A 21,753-nucleotide genomic window follows, 5' to 3' on the forward strand; every position below is an offset into this window, starting at 1 on the left:
ACAGGGCAGAGGATTTGCTTGCTGTGCCACCATGCCATTTCATCATGCCACCTGCATTTCATTAATTTCTTCTTTGTGTTCTAATATTAGAATGTGGTTGTGTTGTTTTGGAGAAGTCATATCGTCTCCCTTGCTCATGTTTCTCATGTGTCTCTATTTTAAGTCGTTTCTAGCAGTACCTGATTTACTCCTCTGATAGCTTTTATCTTTGAACAGTGCCTCTGTGCCTTGGTGGAATGCTCTCCTTCAGTGACTGTCTGGAGGTCTGTACTGGGTGTAGGCAGTATACTGTGGTTTGTGCTCAAATAAGGGGTGAGAGTCCAGGGTGACGCCCTGGTTGGGCATGTCAGCACAGGATCGGCGTGATCACAACCGTTAGTGGAATTACTGCCTGTGCTCCACTCTTTCCAGGTGACTGACGCCTGAGGTTAGCCCATGATGGCTGGAACCACCACCCATCCCAGCCTGTGAAGCACACAATAGACCTGTGCATTCTCTGTGTGCCAGGAGACCCAGCTACACACCACACACTCTTGTGCTGTCACCGAATCCCCCCAGCCTTCGTGCAGACAACACCCCCAGACCGAGAGCTAAAGCTCGCCTCAGCTATGGAGAGCAGGGGTGTTCCCTGTGTTAGTAGCCTCGGGGTGATACTTCAGCAACTTATGCTACCATTCCTCCCCTCAGGGCTTGTAGAAGGGCTAGGGAAGTGTGAATATGCTGCTCCTGCCAGGCTACCTGCCTTGACTCGATGTCAGCAAAGGCATGATCTGTTCCTGCAACGGAACCCCCTAATCGCGTGTAGCTGTGCAGAATCAGGCATCTTCATGGCTGCCACAGCCACAGGGTTAGGCCACCTTCGAAATGTCAGATTCTCTCCACCACTTTGGGCACCCTGCAGGAGAATGGCAGGAAGGTTGTGCTCACTGATGGTTGTGCTCACTGATGGTTGTGCTCACTGATGGTTGTGTTCACTGATGGTTGTGCTCACTGATGGTTGTGCTCACTGATGGTTGTGCTCACTGATGCCTGCTTTATGCGAGGCTCTAGTGCCAGTAGATATTGCCATTCCCATGATGAACCTGGACACACGGAAATGCTTGCTAATGTCCTGCACTATAATAGTTGCTTTCCAAAAATTCAGACGGATACCTTGAGGCCACTCGGTGTCGGGGCCTTCGCAGTTTGCAGGAGGTTTATGTTTAGCAAGCGAAGAGGATCAGCCTGCTGCTCCATCTGAAGGTCTGGGTGTGCTCCATGGTCTACTCACCACCAGTCTTTCTCTCCTACATGAAGCTATGCAGCAATCATGATGCCTGCTTTAAAAGTAAACAGCAAAATACCTCTGGGAATAACTTTTTTTTTGTCTTGATCAGGGTTGTGGAATGTTTGAGTTGAGAAATGTAAAAAATTTGAAAAATATTGGAATCCTTCCTATAGTGGAAGACAGTGTGCAGAGCTCGGCAGGGAAAGATGTTTGCCCTGCTCTTAGATCAAGCTCCTCTGGCAGTCGCTCTTGTCCTTTTGGTTCTAGACAACGTTTTCCCTCCTTTTCTGTGGATTAGATTAGTCTCCGCATTTCGCAGCCGTGGAATCACATGTGTGCAAATAAAAGAAAATCCTAGTACAATCGCATTAGAAAAAGTAAAAAACGCCCAACTATGTAACCCTGTTGATCACACACAAAAAACTAACGTGTACACAAAGTAAAGATTTTGATCTACTTATTCTAAAAACGTGTCACACCTGTACGATTGGTCTACAAAACTATCTACAACTTACTGGCAAGTGAGTACTGCAAGGTCAAGAACATTGTGTCCAGCCTATTGCTGAATTTAATGGAATGAATTAGGTGAGTAAATCTCCATCAGACACATGCACACACATGCAGTTTCAAACCATTGGAAAAGACACAAACAAAAGTGTTAAGAGTAATTCTTATGAGGTCTATAATGGAATGATTGTGCTAGGATTTTCTTTTATTTGCACACATCCATATTCTTGATCTTTGCACAGTATGCTAGAACCTGAGACATGGGTTTACTTTTGCTCAAGTTTTTAAATAGTTGTAGATTTTCTGGACAAAAATCCCGTGTGCAGCTGCTTCTGTTTCCATGGATGTGTCGCTCCTGTGCATTTCCTGTGTGTGGCAGAATCCCAGTCAGTCAAACAGGGCCAGTTCTCAGTGTATCGCTGGTTGGATTAGTCCTCTTAGTATTACAAGTATTCACACTTACCTGTTCCCCAAATATGCTGTGAATATTTTTTTCTGAGTTTTTTACTTTCGTCCTATAGGCTTTAGATTTCTGGATAGTCAGATTTTAACTTTGTTTGGATAATTTTAAAGTTCAGTTGTGTGAACATTTTTCCATATTGTTTGGATTTTTTTGTTTCTCCAGTGTGAATAGTATTATTGCTATTATTATTACTTTTGTGCCAAAAGATGTTAAAAATGTGTACAGTGAACTGTTGTAGTTTTTTTGTCTCAATGGGGAAGGTTGTGTCCCAGTGCCATCCACCAGGAAAAAAAGATTAGAACATTACACTGCTATCTGTTTAATAGCAACAATTCTATTCTTTGTATAACTGATCTTTTATGTTTGAAATTTCTGTATTTCTTTGCATCTGCTTCTGATCACTCAACGTTTTTCCATGATTTGTCTCTGTGTTTCTGTGCAGTACAATTGTTGGGGACTGTAGTGAATTTTCAATCAGCCTTAGTATGTGGTAGGGCTGTATGACTCTAAATTTCTTGATGACTCTGATAAGTCATTATATCAAATTTTAAGTTGTTTCATTTAGTTCCTCCCAGTAAAAAGTTCTTCAGCCCGTGGCAATATTTATACTGAATGCCTTTGTCAACTTGGCATAGTTTCACCATTAAGACTTCCTTCTATGTTCAGCTTCATTTTAAAATCATTCCTAGGCATTTTACTATTTTTTTTAACTATTAGGCATGGGGCAACTTCCATTTGTGTCTTGAGCTGTCTATTGGTATTTAAAGTGTAGCTTTAGTTTTGTGCACTTTGTGTTGGGCTATATTACTAATTTCTTTTATTTGTAAGATTTATGAGCAATATGAAATTGGGGACAAATAATTTTTCCATCCGGATATGCATACCACTTATTTTGCTTTCCTGGAGTACAAACTGTGCAAGCGTTGTGCAGTAACATCGCAGCTCAGCTTGTGTTGCCATCACGCGCCATGAGAAAGACTTGGCGGATACAAGAGCAGGATTCCCGGCAGCTGCACAACTGCTAAATCCAAGGGAAACAGCTGATGAATGATCTCAGCACATTATTTCATTGGGATGGGAGTGATCATCTTCATTACGTCTTCTGACTACTTTACAAGCCTCTGTGGACTTTGTAACAAAGAAACCTACTCATCGATATTGGCAGATGCCTGTTGAAAGAGTGTTTTCAGCTGACGGATTGTCCTAAAATGCAGTCAGAGCTAAGTTTTCAGACCTGCCAAAATCAGGCATCACGTTCTGCTCCGTGCTCCAGGCACAGTGCACATGTGAGCTGCAGGACTCTAAGTGGCTGAGTGTACTCACAGGGCCTCTGCCCTTCATCTTGTGTCAGTGCAGCGCCCGATGCCATCCAGGCATTGCCTGCACCCTTGTCCTCTGCCCAGGGGTGAGGCCTTGCAGTTCTCTGAACCACACAATTCAGGGTGGTACGTTGGTCACCTGAGGTGCTTGGAGTACAGAAATATAGACAGGCTTTGATATTGTAGATACTCTAACAATGTCAATAAAATATAAGACATTGAACTGTATGTGTTATCTGTAAAGTATTTCACAATATTCACAGAAATTGGAATTAAATAATGTGTCGTGTCCATGAATCCTTTGAAGACTCTTTGTATATTCCAGAAAAAAATACAGAATATATATGGTATTGTATACCTATTAAAAGGCATATACTCATGAAAATTTTAGTGTGTTTGAGTATTATGAGTATATTTATAAATGTAAATATAAGCCTAAAAACCTGCAAAATTCCCAATGGAGAATTCAGATATCCAAGAGGATCCTCTCATTTTGTTCAAACCCATAATGGAATGCCTGTATTCAATCCTGGCTATGCTCCTGACTCCAAACTCCAAAGCAGCAGTGAGGGTCAAGGGGCTGAGTCTCCTCCACCCACATGGGAGACCTGGCTTGAGTTCTGGCCTCAGCTTTTGTGGCTATTTTGAAAATGTAGCAACACATGGAAAATATCTCCATATTCCTGCTTCTCTGTCTTCCAAGCAAAATAAAATAATGTATATGAAGTGGGTCTTTTGACAAAAAAGGCTTGCACATAGCTCACTTGCACGCATAAATTCTCATTAGAAGACTGATGAGCAGTGTGTTTCTCCTTCCTTGGCTTCACCTTGTTGGAGAATAGGGGATCATATTCTGAATTAACCTGTTTGACGAAAAGGAAACATGGTTGATGATTCTGTGTGTGTGTGTGTGTGTGCGCATTGTGTCTCAGCCCTATATACTTTTAATCCCGTTGCGTTCCTTGGCAGAAATTCTAACAAAGGCTGTAATTAAATACTTCAGCAAAGCTGGCAGATTGTTCTGGGGGACATTAAAATGGTTGTACAATGGTGTAGCCACCACTATACAACTTTTTCAAATTTTGGTGGGGTCCAGCTGGAAGGTATTTGGGTTCATGGTACACCTTCCAGGGAGAATATTTTCAAGACTGTGGGCTGGGGTGCAGTTACAAAGAAATATAAACCTGTGCTTCCCATATTTATCTTGGATTCTGACTCCATCCCATAACTCAAATTCAAATTGAGCAAGTGGATATAAGCAAGGCCTCACAATAAGATTAGAATATTTAAAAAGTATTTATTTATTTTTTTATATTGGAAAGGCAGATATATAGAGAGGAGGAGAGACAGAGAGGAAAATCTCCTGTCTAATGATGTACTCCTCAAGTGGCCGCAACAGCTGGAACTGTGACAATCTGAAGCCAGAGCCCGGAGCCTCTTCTGGGTCTGTCATGCACGTGCAGGGTCCCAAGGCTTTGGGCCGTCCTCAATTGCTTTCCCAGGCCACAAGCAGGGAGCTGGATGGGAAGTGGGGCCACTGGGATAAGAACCAGTGCCCATATGGGATCCCGGTGCGTTGAAGATGAGGGCTTTTGTCTTTAGACTATCGCACCAGACTCAGAATATTAACTTTTTATTGCTTTTATTTTTCTAGTTATCAAGCATACACAAAGAAGTGATTATGGTACTTTAGGGCATTTGATGAAATTTAATTATGGACTAAAATTATCCAGTATTAAGAAATTGTAGATTCTTTTGTATGCAATGTGGTATTGTGACTATGTAACAAAATTTCTTACATTTATTGAAATAGGGATCAGATGACATTTCAATAATTTCCTATAAACAAATGGTAGCTCATAATTAATTAAGGAAGGGAGTACATGAATCTGCACAATAAAATATTGAAAATTACTTTAGCCTTACGGATGGATGTGTAAGTCTTCATTACACTAGCATGTGGAAATTGTGGGCTTTGCAGCATTAGCTGGCAGAGGCTGGCACTGAGAGCTAATTCTGTCAAGTCAAATGCCAGAACCACCTGGAGAGTGCATAATCTGGGAGTGGGTGTGGCCTAGAAGGGAAATAGTGGGCACCTCCCTCGGGGTTACCACTCTCACTGGACAGCATGGAAACCAGGACAGGGGCAGGGGTAGCTAGACAGAAAGGCACTTGCCAGTAGGTGTATGGGCTGGATAGTAGGTTGGCTGGGTTGAACTAGGTTTCAATGCCCATTGACATGTACGAGAGCTAAATGGGCTGTGGGACAGACTGGACAAGCCTGCGGTACATACTGGCAAGCATGGGAACCAGGGTAGGGGGCAGAACTGGTGGGGGTTATGGGGAGTCGCCCCAACTAGGCTCCAGCTCCCCCTGGTTTGGGTGAGGACCGAGTATGAAGTGGGTAGGGTCGAGCTGTACTACAACACCCGTTGGTCCACGAGGAAGACAGGGCTGGAAACAGAACGGACCCAGCAATCGCAACGACCAGCATGTGCATAAGCTGATTGGCGTGGCAGACGGTGTTGGACTCTGTACTAGCAAACTCGTGCAAGAATCAGGTCTGGGATCATCCCAGGTGAAGTTTCTTTGGAGATCCCTGCAACTGAACTGCTGATCTTAGAACCCCAACAATGAAAGACTGTCAGCCAGTGGACTCTGAATAGGTCTCATTGCGATTGGAACTGCGAGCTTGGCAGCAATCCAGAACTGATGAACTGTCAGAACTGTTTGAGCAGGACCCTCGGAGCGCGCCTGGTTTCCCATGCTTGCCGTTGGGGATCTAGGGTGGGGATTTTCCCTTTGTTTCTCCCCTGACCCCAGATACAGGGAAAAATGATAACATTAGTGTGGAAACAATGGTATTACCCACTTACACCTTGTAGCCCTTGATTTTTAATTATTAAAAAATAATTAAAAAAAAAAAAGAAATCGTGGGCTTGATGCAGTAGTTTAGTGGCTAGTGTCCTCGCCTTGAATGTGTTGAGATCCCATATGGGTGCTGGTTTGAATCCCAGCTGCTCCACTTCCCATCCAGCTCCCAGTTTGTGGCCTGGAAGTGCAGTGGAGGATGGCCAAAAGCCTTGAGAATCCTGCACCTGCGTGGGAGACCCAGAGGAGGCTCCTAGCTTTGGATCTGTTCAACTCCAGCTGTTGTGGCCATTTGTGGAGTGGACCAGTGGATGCAAGATCTTTCTCTTTTGTCTCCTTCTCTCTGAAAATCTGACTTTCCAATACAAGTAAATAAATCTTTTAAAAAATAATGTGAAAATTGTTAACATTACATTATACACTTAGAAATGATTAGGTGCACAGTGATTTAAATACACATTATGTGTATTTAACCAGTATTACATTTTTAATTTAATTTAAAGATTTGCTTATTTTTATTCAAAAGGCAGATTTACAGAGAGAAGGAGAGTCAGAAAGATTCCCTGGTTCACCCCTCAAGTGGCCACAACGTCCAGAGATGAGCTGACCTGAAGCCAGGTGCCTATTCCAGGTCTTCCATGTGTGCGGGGGTCCAAGGACTTGGGCCATCTTCCCCTGGTTTCTCAGGCCATAAGCAGGGAGCTGGACGGACAGCAGAGCAGCCAGGACATGAGCCTATAGCCACGTGGGATGCTGGCCCTTGAAGGAGGAGGACTAGATTGAGTCATGGTCCTCGTCCCTAAATTTTTAATTAAAAATTATAGTCAATTAAATGAAGTACAAAGCGTAACACACCAAAACTAAAAAGATGTAATTGTTTCAATTGATAAAATCCAAAACCTTTCAGCGATTAAAAAGCAAAAAAGATAAAAGAAATTTTCAGGATAGGAAAGGGCATCTTTGGTTTTCTTTTTTTTTTAAAGATTTATTTATTTTATTACAAAGTCAGATATACAGAGAGGAGGAGAGACAGAGAGGAAGATCTTCCGTCCGATGATTCACTCCCCAAGTGAGCCGCAACAGCCGGTGCGCGCCGATCCAAAGCCGGGAACCAGGAACCTCTTCCAGGTCTCCCACGTGGGTGCAGGGTCCAATGCATTGGGCCATCCTTGACTGCTTTCCCAGGCCACAAGCAGGGAGCTGGATGAGAAGTGGAGCAGCCGGGATTAGAACCGGCACCCACATGGGATCCCGGGGTGTTCAAGGCGAGGACTTTAGCCGCTAGGCCACGCCGCCGGGCCCAAGAAAGGGCATCTTTGTAAAACTCACAGCCAGCAACACGTTTCCTGGTGGAAGTCTGGATATCTCTCGGCTGAGGTCAGACCAGCATGGAGAAGGGCTGCTCCTTCCACTTCTGTTCAGCATTGCTCCAGAGGCCCTGTCCAGGTCAAGCAAGAAAAAGGCTATCCAAATTGGAAGACGGAGTTTCTTCAATTTTTTTTTTTTTTCCAACCTGGGAGTTTGTAGTTGCTCTCCTGAAGTTCAAGCCTCTAATCCGTTTTAAGTTGATTCTCTAATCTGGGATGAGAGAAGCTTCCAATCTTGTGCTTCTGTGTTTACTTTCAGTTTGCACAACTCCAGTAATTGCACAGACGGTCCTTTTCAAATGAAATATCTTAGACCTTTGTCGGATCTTTTGACCACACATGCATGATACATGGGTTTATTTCTGGGCTCTTTTATTTTAATTTTTAATTTTCATTGAAAGGCAGAGTTACAGAGAGATGGGGAGAGACTGGGAGATCTTCCATCTGCTGGTTCACTCCCTAAATGGCTGCAGTGGCTGGAGCTGAGCTGATCCAACCCCCAACAGCTGCAACAGCCAGAGTTGAGCTGATCCAAAGCCAGGAACTGGAAGCTTCTTCTGGGTCTTCTTCGTGGGTACAGGGGCCCAAGGACTTCAGCCATTTTCTGCGGCTTTCTTAGGCCTCAAGCAAGGAGCTCGCTTGGAAATGGAGCAGCTGAGGCAAGAACTGGTGCTCATATGAAATGCCAGTGTCACAGAATGGAGGGTTAGCTAATACATGTGGCTCCAGCTCTCTGCACTCTGTTCTTTTTTTTCATTTGGTCGACTGATGATTTTCTCTCACCTCCCTCCTTCCCATTCTCCCTCCCCAGTGCCATGCTGTTTTAATTACTATAGCAATTAGTATAGTTTGAAATCAGGTAGCATTATAGCCCCAGCTTTGTTAATTTTGCCATGATTGTTGTGGTTATTCAGCGTCTTTTCTGGAATTCGTTTACTTATTTGTCAACAAGGTCATTGAAATTTTAGGGATTCTGTTAAATCTGTGCATACTTTGGAGTAGTATGAATATTTTAAAGAAATCAATTCTTCCAACCCATGAATGTAGGATCTTTTCATTTATTCTAACATTCCTTTCATCAACATATTACAGCTTTTGGTGTTTAGATTTTTCACTTTTTTTTTTGGCCAAGATGTATTCCTAAGTATTTGATTTTTAGTATTAATTTGTTTTTTTGGATAGTTTTCAGTAAGTAAGAATGTTATTGAATTATGTGTGTATCATGTCATCAGCAAACAAATTTCTCCTTTTCTTCTTTGGATAACTGTTATTCTGGTCTTATGTAATTGCTCTGGGAAAGATGGCTGATGCTAGGATGAATAGAAGAGGTGAGAATGGGCAACCTTGCCTTGTTCAAGATCTGGGGGGAAATGCTTTCAATGTTTGAGGACTGAGTACAGAGTTAGGGTGGCATGCCATCTGTGACAATTATTGTATTTGGATACATTGCTTCTGTAGCTGCTTTGGTGGGAACATTTTTCTTGCAAGTTTATTGAATTCAGTAAAGTTCTTTGCATGTATATAATGAAGTCATACATTCCGTTATTCATTCTGTTAATGTGATTGATGTATTGATCTGTGTATGTTGGACCCTCCTTGCCTCTCAAGGATGATCAGGTGAAATAATTCTTCAGCGTGTTGAATTCAGTGTCCTAGTATTTTGTTGAGGATATTTGAACCTATTTTTTGTTAATGGTTTCAGCTTGTGTAGTTTTCTTATGGTACTTTTTTTTTTTTTTTTTGGTCTGGCTTTGCTATCTGAGTAATGAGGACTTTGTGAAAAGAGTTTGGATGAATTCCCGCTGATGCTTTGGGAGAGTGTGAGCAGGGTGAGTATAAGATCTTTAAGTGCTGTGTGACATTCAGCTGAGAAACTGTCAAATCTTGGTTTTGTCTTTGATGACTCTCCTTATTTGATCATGGTCTATCAACATTTTCTACTTTTTTTGTAATCTAGCAATCTAGCCCTAGCAGGTTACACAGGTATGGAAATGTATAATATTTTTGAGATTTTCAAGTTTATTTTTGTATTATTTTTGTTCACAGTAACTTCTTGTATCCTGTTACTTAGGTGGCACTTGTCAAAACATGTCCTTCTTTTTTTTCCGATTTCATTTGAATTTTCTGTATTTATTTTTGTTTAGTTAAGGCTTTATTATTTTTATTTTAAAATAACAGTTTCTAGTTAGTTTTATTAATATTTTTAAGTCCCTTTTATTTCTTTATCTCTTAAAATTCTCTCCTGTTGTTTTTAGATTTCATTTTTTTTTTTAGTATTTTTGATGTGTAATGTCAAATTTTGCAGTTGAAAATCTAATGTTTTTAACAGGCAGCAAAAGCTATCAAATTTTCCCTTAGAACTATTTTTCTCTATTAGGTAAGTTTGATTTGTTGTGTTATTTTTGCTCTTGTTTGTGTCAAGACATTTTAAAAATTAACATTTAGTTATCAATTGACCCATTATTTGTTAAGGAGTGCATAGTTTAACTTTCATGCCCTTGTGAATTTCTGGAAATTTCTCCTGTGGCTGATCTTGTCACTGGTTTCTACTTTGATATCCTGTGGCTGGCAAATACATTTGATTTTATTTAAATGCTCCTAAGTTTGCTGAGGCCTATTTGTCCACGTGATCCACAGAGCATCTTGAAAATACGTATTTCATTGATGTTGGAAAGAAGAATATGTTTGTATCTGTTAGGCTCATGATATCTAAAATATTGTTCAAGTCCAACACTCCCTTGTTAATTTTCTTGTATTAGTGATCTTTGTGATTAAAGTGGCCTCCCCCGGGGGTCCTTGTTGGCGGGGATCACTGTCCTTCCAGCCTTAGGGAGGTCTCAGGGATGCAGAGACGCACAGGAAACTTGCAGAGAATGGCAGAGGGCAAGCAGCCCAGTGGACATGCTGGGTGGCGTTCCTGGCCAGTGCCCTCCTCTGGAACCTGGCGCAGGAAGCAGTTTCCTGCTGAGGAGGGAGCTGAGGACGGTGTGAGGATAAAATCCAAAGTTGACTGTGGGATAATTTGCAGAAATGCAAGCTTTATTAGGTATATTCTTGGTATAACTTTGTTTAGTCTTCAAAGTCCAAAGCCATGGTCTCATAGCTCTTTTTCTACTCACATTGCAGTCCAGGACAGGATACCTCCCCAAGGCAAAGGTCAGAAACTGCTCCTACCTGGAAAACAAACAGTTATCTCAGTGACAGCTGTTCGTCAATTAGTGTTTTCATGGGTAAATCATTGGCAGTGGCTGATACTTTTTTTTTTTTTAAACTGGATCTTCCATCAGGTTTTATGTTTTGCCTCTACTGTCTACTAACCAACCAGGTTAGAATGCGCAGAGCCCCTTCCAACTTTCTTACATTCCCAGAACTTTGTTGGGGTTCTCAGTGTTTGGAATCATACTTGTTACTTTCAAGAGGGTTTATCTAGCCCCAATGGTTTCAAAAGTGTCTTACAAATCGCCTCTGAAATTCTCCAAATGCCTGCCACACCCTCTGACCTCTCCAGTCACATTTCAATTTGGTTGTTAAGAACTGATTCTGTTTTTGAGTACCCAAACCTGTGATACCCAATATGTTCTACACTGGTGGTATCAACTGCCCTTTAGAATAATCTGGGTTTTGATACAAAAAAAAAAAAAAAAGAAAGATTCTGACACAATTGGTTTTTTATTTACATTGCTCAGTTAGAATTCATTTCTGATTTAATAACTTTGGCCCTTTCTTTAAGAGTGAATCATCAAATTATATGAGGCTGCTTTAGTTTTTATGGCCATCTGTATATGCAATGGCAAATTGTGTGTGATTTCTAGTTTCATTTTAAATTCTGTTTTTGAAAAACACTACAAAGTACAGAAATATAGGATGATTCCCTTTTGGTTGTTCTTGTGCTGAGCTTCATAAAAATGTGTTTAGCAGTCCTGCATGTAGCATGCAGACTCTGTGTGTATCCTTCCAAGGTTTTACAATGATCACATATGCATACAAATATTCAGTGGAGACTCTCACACCTACTGTATTAACGTTTAGCATTTTGTCTCCCTTGTCAGTAACTCAAGTCATCATCCCAAGGCCAACGATTTAAAATTTTGTGAACGATTACTTACAAGTCTTTACCTTGGGTGAACCTTCTTTTCTCTTCTACCAACTGACTGATAAACAGTTGGTTTTTTCACATTTTTGTTTTGTGAACGGGACAGAGCTAAGCATTCTACAGTGTTGTGTAGACATTGTTTCTAGTTCTTGCTCTGAAGTCACAGAGTGGCTTTGCCTAATGTCACGCTCTGATGGCACTTGAACCAACATGATAAGCTGCTTTCCCAACATGGAACAACTTCGCACTTTGGTCAGCAGTCGGGAGAACACTAGATTGTCGGTGTCCTTGGCAGTTCCAGTGCTTGTGAAACTGTTTACCTTTTTTTAACATTTTCTGGGTAAAAGCATTGCGTGTGGCTGCTTCGGTTTTCTTTCACTGTTTTCATGGGTGTATTGGTTATTTGCATCTCTTGTCCCAGGTATAACAGAGTCTGATTCTTTAATTATTTTTACAGGGTCATATGTGTAAGCAAGTGCTCGATATTACCTGAGTGTTAAGAATAGTTTCAGTTTTCTATTCTGCAGGATTTTTGCTTTTTTAATATACATTTTATTATTATTGCTATCATTTTATGTTACAGTTCCATATTCTGTTTTCCCCTTCCCAATTCCCTCCCCCCACCTGGTTCCTCTATATCATTACTAACATATAGTTCTTCATACTCAGTCATATGTCCATCATTGCGGGCATGGACAATGGCAGAGAGTCCGGGATCCTATTGTCAAGATATAGTGAACAGTTTCATTGTAAGTCCATCTTTGTCTGGAAGCAGAAATGCATACCACACTACGTCCTCACATCTGGATATGTTAGTCTCCATTTCACAGCTACTGTACATCCCTTTTTTTAAATTAAATTTTTTATTTATATTGTTGACAATCATTACATAGTTAATTACGGTATAAAGGTTCAGGGGCTATAGGGAAGTGGGTAAGACTATTATGTCCATATTGTTTCCTTCTTGTATCTGAGGTTAAGGGGAATATTGAGGGAGAAGCCCCACCCAGTTTCCCATCCTCCCCAAGTCCCAGATGTGGGGCATGCTCCGAGATCCTTGCTCAAGTGGTTTCAATAGTTCACCAGTTATGAATCGCTGCCATTTTTGCCACTCCCAGCTCAATGAGGTCGTTGAAGAATCCACTGATTGTTAGAGTCTTCATTTGCCCAGTATTTCGCTGCCAACATATAGCTGAGATGGTTGATTGACTTGTTCTGTCTTCTGTCTTTTCTTGGCTAGGGTTCTGAGTCCAGCATTTCGATTGGGGAGATCCCCACAGAAACTTTTAGGTATTCCCAGACCAGATTCTTGTATGTTCTAGCAAGCACAGGGCCCGGCACAGTCCATCCCCACGATCAGCTGGTGGTTTCAATTGCTGCGTTGGTTCTGTTTTCAGTCCCGAGTTGCACTGGAACCAATGGGTGTTGCAGTCCAGTCTGGTTCTGCCCAGCACATACTCGGCCCTCATATCAACCAGTGGGAGCTGCAGCCTAGTCGGGGCGACCCACAATAACCCCCTCCAGGCCCGCCCCCTACCCTGATTTGCCAGTATGTGTGGCAGACTAGTCCAGTCTGTCCCGCTTCCCATTTGGCTCTCGTACATGTCAATGGGTATTAAAGCTTAGTTCCATCTAACCAGCTCAACTATCCAGCCCTCATGGATGTTGTTGAGTGCCTCTCTGTCTAGCCACCCCAGCCCCCATCCTAGTTTTCATGCCCTCCCGCGGGACTAGTGACCCAAGGGGGGGAACCCGCTATTTCCCTCCCAGGTCTCTCTCAGTCCCGGTTTATGCACTCTTCTGTGGTTCTGTGATTTGACTTAACAGAATTAGCCCCAAGTGCCAGCGTCTGCCATCTGATGCTGTGGCTAAGCCCAAACAACACTCACCCACTCTGATTTATGCTTGTACCGGCAGGAATAATCAGCCCAGGCTGGCTTTTCCTGATCTAGTCCACATGAGGCTCACAGGTGTTGCAGCCCTGCTTAGTCTGGTCTGTACCCAACCCAGCCCACGTTCTCCAGGGGGAGTAGCTGTCCGGCGAGGGGACCAGTCCCTTAATTCCCCTGCCAGCTCTGCCCCCTCCCTTCCTGGTTCTCACGCGTGCTGGTTGGGTGCTGAGGTCACCTCCAGTACAGGCAATCTCATCCTGTCATTCCATATTGTACACTGGTTTTTGTTGCGACCAAAGCTGGCCCGACCCACACTCTGTTCTGGTGTTTGGGTTTGCCAGTGGGTGACATGAACTGATTCAGCCTGGTCTTCCCCGACCCATGCCAAATGTATGCCAGTGGGAAACTTTCCATGGCCTATTCTGGGCTGTTTCCTATCATGTTTCTTGCGCTTATCTGCAGGGACTGTGTCCTGCCAGAGGAGTTGCCCAGGCTCCTCCATCAGAATCCCTCCCAATGCCAGATTTTGCACATACCAGGGGGTCCATGAGGCAGCTCTACTCAGTTCACCTCCTGTCCTAGCAGGAACAGTGGCTTTTCCTGACTGGTCTTCAACCCAAACTGGTCCTTGCTGTTGGATGTTTCAGCCCAGCCACGGCTCGTCCATACCCATATACAGCTCACACATGGCTCTGTAGGGGTTGAGACCTTGCCTAGTCCATCCCCCACCTACCCTGGTCCTCCAGGACACCAGAGGGTGTTGGAGTCTGGTCCGGCTCGGTGCATCCAATCCCAGTCCACAATAGTGCCACGGGAGGCTACAACTGTTTCCTAGTTAGAAAGCAGCCCCCATTCCAGCACACACGCCCCTTGGTGGGAACCTCTTCCCAGCTAGGGTTGTCCCCTTAGCTCCCCAACCGGGCCTGTTCCCAGCCATAGATCACACGCATGCCAGTGGCTACTCTGACTCAGCTTGGCTCAGTCCCTCACTTGTCCTGGCCTGTGCCTTAGACACTGTGGCTTAGCGTACTTGACTCACGTAGACCAGTAGGTGCAAGAGCCTAGCTCAGCATGACCTGTGCTCCATCCTGGCTTCTAGTTTTGCTTGTAGGCTAAGGTTTGCTCAGTCCTGCCCAGTACATCCTGTTCAATTAACAATTTACACATTAGCCAACTGTTGGAGCTACTTTGCCTAGCTTGTCCGATCCCCAGGTCTGGACCACATGTTCACGAGCGGGAGCTGTGACTCCCCAGGAGAGTTTCCCAAGTTCCTCCACTTGATCCACTCCCAGACTCAGTTCTCATACATGCCAATGGGTTTTAGGCCAGTGTCCGGCGCAATCTGGCCTTCCATTTGGCCTTATGTGAGCCTGTGAATGTTGCAGTCCGGCCCACCCCACACCCTATTCAGGATGCACTTTCGGGTGCTGCTGCCTTGACAAGTCCTGACTGCTGCGGGTTCCTTTACCTGTGATTGATGGCAGGCTCCGTGGTCACACCTAGCTTAATCCAAAACCACCCAAACGCTTGGGCTTACCAGTGGGGCTAGACATTCCACAGGGTGTGGCCCACACATCCCACACAGAATCTACTACCGGATATGGTTCTCGAGTGCGACTTAATGTTATGGCCCTGCCTAATGTAACCAGTCTCCTGATCCATCATCATGTCAGGTAATAGGATATCCTGCTGGACAAGCCCTGAGCCTTAGCTTTTGCATGAACTGGTGTTCACTGCTCAGCATTGTTATGGGATTCCAAGTTCTTCAAAGGAAGAGTTACTGCCATTGGGAATGTTTAGGATTGACTCATATCCCAGAAGCACAGTAGGATCAACCTGGAGCTACCTAAGCAGCGATTCAGACAACCAATACCCCAGAGCTGCCCAGCTGGGTGGCCAGCAGGCTGAGCCTTGCACCAAATGGCGCACTGGCCGCCCGGGGACAGCTCACCACTTGCACATGGTGGCTGGAGTCGGGATCCGAGCAGGACACCCCTTCCTGGGGCCCACCAACAGCCTCCCAGCTGCTGGAAGTTTAAATCCCCAGGCCCAAGGTCACGCCCCTCCCCAATCCCATTCACCGCCCAATAAGGGCGGTGGATGGGCCCCAGACCTACCCAGTCACGGAGACTTCCCCTCTCGGTGTACTCACCCCGAAAGAAAGCAGCTCCCGATTCCAGGCAGGCCCGGGGACAGCTCACCACATGCACATGGTGGCTGGAGTCGGGATCCGAGCAAGACCCCTTCCTGGGGCCCACTGTACATCCACTTAAATGAAAAGACATGATTTAAAATCAACAATAGAAAGAAAAATAGAAATTTACAATGCCCTGAAGTTAAATGACATGTTACTAGATATGACAGTCTCCATTACACAACTACTGTACATCCCCTTAAATGAAGAGCCACAAAACAAAATCAACATCTGGGAGAAAAAAGAAATTAACAACACCAAGAAGTTAAATAACATGCTACTAAATGACTAATGTGTAGCTGAAGAAATGAAAATCAAGAACCTTCTTGAAGAAAATGATGCTATGCTATGATCTATGAGTCATTGAATGATTTAATCAGAAGAAAGTGTTTTTGAACATATGAAGCTAACAGAAAACAACAAAAACCATGTGATACAGTTTCCGTTGATCTTTGTTGAAGTGTGTCTCCTCCAGATAATAAACAGATGGGTTTTGTTTTTTAATCCACTCTACTAATCTATGATGTTTCATTGAGCTTAAGCCATTTATATTCAGAGTTTAATATACATGGGTGGTACTTTGGTCCTGTCCTTCTAGGAATGGGTTGTTCATTGGTTTAGTCTTCTGTTGTCATTTTACTGGGATGTTCTTCCCATTTGCCTTTGGTTTTGTTGGGTGCTATTCCTCTTCTCTGTCAAGAGAACATCTTGAAGTATCATTTGTAGGGTAGGTTTGGAAGAGGCAAATTCCTTTAGCTTTTCTTGACTGTGGAAGAATTTTATTTCATTTTCAAAGACAAAAGAAAGCTTTGCTAGAAAAGTTATCCTAGGCCGACAATATTTTTCTTTTAGAATCTGGAATATGTCACTCCATTCTCTTCTTGCCTGTAGAGTTTCCTGTGAGTTTAATTGGCATTCCTTTATATGTCAATTGATTTTTTTCATGTGCACTTTTAAGGATCTTTTCCTTATGTTTGATTGAAGAGAGCTTGATTATCATATGTCATGGTGAAGATCGCTTTTGATCAAGCCTGTTGCGAGTTCTGTGCCCCTCCTGGATGTTGTTTCCCCATTCTTTCTCTAGATTAGGGAAACTTTCCTTTATTATTTCATTAAATACATTTGCAAACTCAGTTTCTCTACTGCACCTTCTGGGACTCCCATAACTCTTATATTTGGCCTCTAAATAGTGTCTTTCAATTCTTGAATACTTTTTTTGGCCTGATCCAGCTCTGCTTCCAGCTTTTTGTTTGCTTCCCCCTGATGACACGAAATACCTTCCAATTCTGAGATTTTCTTCTGCTTGCTTCATTCTATTTTGGAGACTCTCCACTGTACTCTTAATTTGCGCTACTGTGTTCTTAATTTCTGATATACCAGCCTTGATTTGCTTTATTGCTTCCTTAAATTCTTTGAACTCTTGCATGAGTTTCTCATTGTTGATCAGGAGCTTTAAAATGAGTCTTATGGATTCTGTGTCCCCCAGTTTTTCAATGTTTTCCTCAGTTAACTCTGAGTTTGGCATAGGGTTTTGCTCCTTTGCAGGGGAGTTTTCAATAATATTCATTGTGCCTTTGTCTCTTCTTTTGCTCTTGATCATTGTGCTTCTGGTTAGCAGAGTCTTCTCCTTGGGGCAGGTTTCTAAGCTGTGTAACCCACAGGTCTACAGTTTGATTTTACTTATTGCAGTTGGTACTCAACTCTTTGCTTGTAGTCAATTGTGCCACTCCCCTCAGCGAGTTTCAGGTCTGGGTTCTTATGTCAGATTTCCACCATGGTCTCCTTAGCCCCAGCTCTTAGCTCACCACTCACCACCTCCTGTGATACCGTGGTGTGGCTGCACCGTTGTCTCTGCAACCTTTCTCCCACTTCTGGTTGAAGCAGGTCCCAGGATTAAGGAGACACCAGGTGTCCTATATAGCTAGGTTGTTGGTGGCGCTGATCTTGCTGAAACCTGTTGGACATTAGGTCTGGGTGCCACACGGACCTATTTTGACCTGTATGATGCCACAGTCGGTATTATTTTCCTGCGGGACCAGTGCAATCCACTGCACTCAGTGAGTTCTCGTGAGCTCAGCACATGCGCAGTTCACTGTTGTCCCCTGTAGTCCCAAAGTTATTGCCACAGTGCGCAAAATGGCGCCTGACATACCACCACTACAGTTCTTGATCTGCTGGCCATCAGATCTGAGGGCTATCCAGACCTGCCCTGGGTGGAATCCATAGAATGCCACGTCGTTGCAGTTCACCGAGTCAGAAATGAGTTCCTCCCAGCTCAGGATATGCTCCGTCCTTTACCTTGCTCTTTCCCCCTTACACAAAATGGTGCCCAATTCAGCTCTAGCGGGCTGACTAGGCTATGATATCCACTCTGTTCTTGCACTGCCCTTCTGAGATCTGCTACTCTGTTTCTGTTCCTGGTCAAATCAAGTGGACCAGCAGGACAGACAGTTCTTTGTCTGGGTTCACCTCCCAAACTCCCAATGAAAGTCCCTTCCTACCTGGTTGCTGGCGGAGTTCTGGCTGCTGGTGGAGTTCAGATCGCCGTGCTGGAGTATCAGTCTCTGCAAGACCACACCGTTGTGTCCTCTGCTTTCCTGTGTCTGTCAGTCTCCAGGTACCCCTCTGCTGTTGTTCTGTCCTTTCCTATTTCCTGAAATATGTCCTCTCTGCTTCATCCTGATTAAATGTTTTTCCATCCATTTAAACGTGTCCTTACCCTATTCTGCCATCTTGATTCTCCGGATTTTTGCTTTTGGATTGGTGAAATTGGTTCATTTTGCTTAAATGGATTCTGGATTTTGATTTTTTAGCTCTTTTTAATCAGAGGTATATAAATCATTTGACATATTGTTTTTCTGTGTTTTTTAAAAATATTTATTTTTGTTGGAATGACCAATTTACAGAGAAGGCAAGACAGACTCTTCCATCTGTGGTTCACTCAGTAAATAGCTGCAATATTCAGAGCTGATCAGATCTGAAGCCAGGAGCCAGAAACTTCCTCTGGGTCTCAAATGTGGGTTAGTGTCCCAGGGGGGCAATCCTCCGTTGATTTCCCAGGCTGTCAGCAGAGGGCTAGATTGGAAGTGGAGCAGTATGGACATAGCCATTCTGAGTCTATTTTTTATGAGAACTTTAGGATATCCAGCTGAAATATCTAATTTTACTGATTCTCAATGGGTAGTCTTTTATCCAACACCATTTAGCAATTAATCTATACTACATCCAGTTCTTGAATATCTTTGTCATGGTTTTAGTTTCTTCCTCATCTGCAGCTGCTTCTGAATTCTCAGTTTGGCTCACTGGCACTCTTCCCATGTGCCAGCTGATGGTTTGTTTGGTTAAAGTCTCTTTCTAGCCATTTTTACTGTCTGGTAGAGACTGACACTGCTTATCTGCAGTTCTTCCCCCTTGATTTGGTCTCTCACCCATGGGAGCTCATTATCTTTTCTTTTAATATGTTTATTCAACCATTTATGCATTTATTTATGTATGTTTTTATTTGAAGAGTGAGGAAGGGGTTGACACATGTTAACCGTTGGCTTTTTCTTGAAATAGTTATAACAGCTCGACTCTTCCAGGATAGAGCCAGGAGACAGGTACTCCATTCTGGACTTGCGGTCAGTAGTTAGGGACCCAATCAACATGGACCTCCATCTGCTGCTTTCCCAGGCACACTTGCCAGTATCTGGACCAGTAGTGGAACAGCCAGGACCTAAAGCAGCACCCTCATGGGGTGGCAGATTGCAAGGGATAGCTTAACCTATTATGCCTCATACATTGCGTTTGTACTTAAGTCCAGGCATCAGTTCCACTATTGGGTCACTTTTTACTTTTCAGCTCTTCTTTCCTTAAGTATGTGTACTGGGTCCATTGTTCTGTCACTTCTCCATGGTGATGTCCCACATTCCTTATAAGCTCTCTTCAGTCCATTTCATTCTTGTATCTTCCTATTCTACGCAGGTAATTATACTTGTTCTCTCCTCAAGCAGTTGTACTTCTGTGGGATAAATTTGTTATTCAAGTTTTCTGTTGAAATTTTTGTTTTGCTCATTATAACATACTGAAATGTATATTTCTCTCTGTATGTGTATGAATTTGAGGACGTCAAAAGCTTAAGAAAGATACATATTGACAAAAATCTATGTATATCTTTCCTTAGTCATCGCTCCTGGGTACCCCTCCCCTGGAATCTGGGGGAGGAACCAGTTTCCTGCTGAGGAAGGAACGTTAGATGATTCTGTGATGAAACCCGGAGTTAACTGAGGGTTATGGTGCAGGAATCCAAGCCTTACTCAGTGGTATTTTGTGCTTTATTTTCTGTTTCCGTTTATCAAGACCATGATCTCATATCTCTTTTTACATGCACATTGCAGTCCAGGATAGGATTCCTTCCCAAGGCAAAGATCAGAAGCTACACCTCCCTGGAGAGCAACCAGTTATCTCAGTGACAGCTCCTCATTAATTATTGTTTTCATGGGTAAATCATTGCAGTGGATGACATTGGCTTGTTTTATTTATTTATTTATTTATTTAACTGGAGGAACACTCGTCACTTCCTGCATCAGGTTTGTGTGTGTCTTGTGCTGACTGTGGACTGAGCTTGGACTTGAAGCAGGCGCATTGCTCAGAGCTGCGGTTTGGTGATGGCTCCTGCAGTTGTGGCCAGCATCCTTCCTCTCTGTGTGTGCTTGCTGCTGGTACCTGGCATAGGCGAGGCAGACAAGCTGCTGGTGGTTCCTGTGGATGGAAGCCACTGGCTTAGCATGCGCTTGGTTGTGGAGAAGCTCATCCAGAGAGGACATGAGTTGGTTGTAATTGTGCCAGAAGTGAGTTGGCAACTGGGACAGTCCCTGAATTGTACAGTGAAGACCTATGCAACTTCTCACACCCTGGAAGATCTGAATCGTGAGTTCAAGGTTTTTGCCAACACTCAGTGGAAAGTGAAGGAGAGTGGATTATTTGGCTTTGTAATGGGTTCTTCCAAAAGTGTTTTTGAACTTATATTTTCCCATGGCAGGAACATATTTAAAGATAAAAATTTAGTTGAGTACATAAAGCAGAGTTCATTTGATGCAGTGTTAACGGACTCTTTCGATATGATCGGCCTAATTGTTGCGAAATATTTTTCCCTGCCATCTGTGGTTTTTACTAAGGGAGTGCTTTGCCACTATCTTGAGGAAGCTACACAGAGCCCCTATCCTCTGTCTTATGTTCCCAGGGCTTTTGGGGTGTTCTCAGATGCCATGACCTTTGAAGAGAGAGTTTGGAACCATTTTATCCACTTGCAGGAGAGGTTACTTGGCCCCTACTTTTTCAAAAGTGCCTTAGAAATTGCCACTGAAGTTCTCCAGGAGCCTGTCACGCTCTATGACCTCTTCAGCCACACCTCAGTCTGGCTGTTAAGAACTGACTTTGTTTTGGATTATCCCAAACCTGTGATGCCCAACATGGTCTACGTGGGTGGTATCAACTGCCATCAGAGGAAACCTTTGTCGAAGGTCAGTGTTGTCTCCTGGGTCGTCTCTAGAACAATATCTGTTTCGATATTTTAGAAAATCGAAATTTTCCTAACACAACTAATTTGTCACATTTGTTGTATTTCAATTTGCTTTTGGTTTAGTGTATTCTTTCCAGAGTTAGTCAGCAAATTTTATGATGCTATTCTAAAAATGGGTGTATATGCAATATGGCAAATTATATGTGATTTCTGGGTTTCATTTTTAACAGTGTTTAGAAAAATGCTGAAAAAATAAGAAATTAAGTTTTTTTCTTATTCC

The 21,753-nt window shown here is 43.2% G+C and overlaps 1 protein-coding gene across 5 annotated transcripts in view; it reads left to right on the top strand.

Moving 5' to 3' along the window:
• The window catches only part of LOC101533137 (UDP-glucuronosyltransferase 1-6), a 181,184-nt gene that overhangs the window by 33,981 nt on the left and 125,450 nt on the right, over positions 1-21,753 (top strand). Inside the window, exon 1 of one of the 5 annotated variants that reach the window (XM_058665140.1) lies at positions 20,605-21,474. The exons of the other annotated variants lie outside the window; for them this stretch is intronic. Coding sequence (XP_058521123.1) covers positions 20,620-21,474 — 855 coding nt within the window. The 5' untranslated portion in view covers positions 20,605-20,619. Of the gene's footprint in view, positions 1-20,604; positions 21,475-21,753 lie in introns of those variants that run through there. 5 annotated transcript variants of the gene reach the window in all.

Source organism: Ochotona princeps, chromosome 5, assembly GCF_030435755.1.
Source record: "Ochotona princeps isolate mOchPri1 chromosome 5, mOchPri1.hap1, whole genome shotgun sequence".
NCBI lineage: Eukaryota > Metazoa > Chordata > Mammalia > Lagomorpha > Ochotonidae > Ochotona > Ochotona princeps.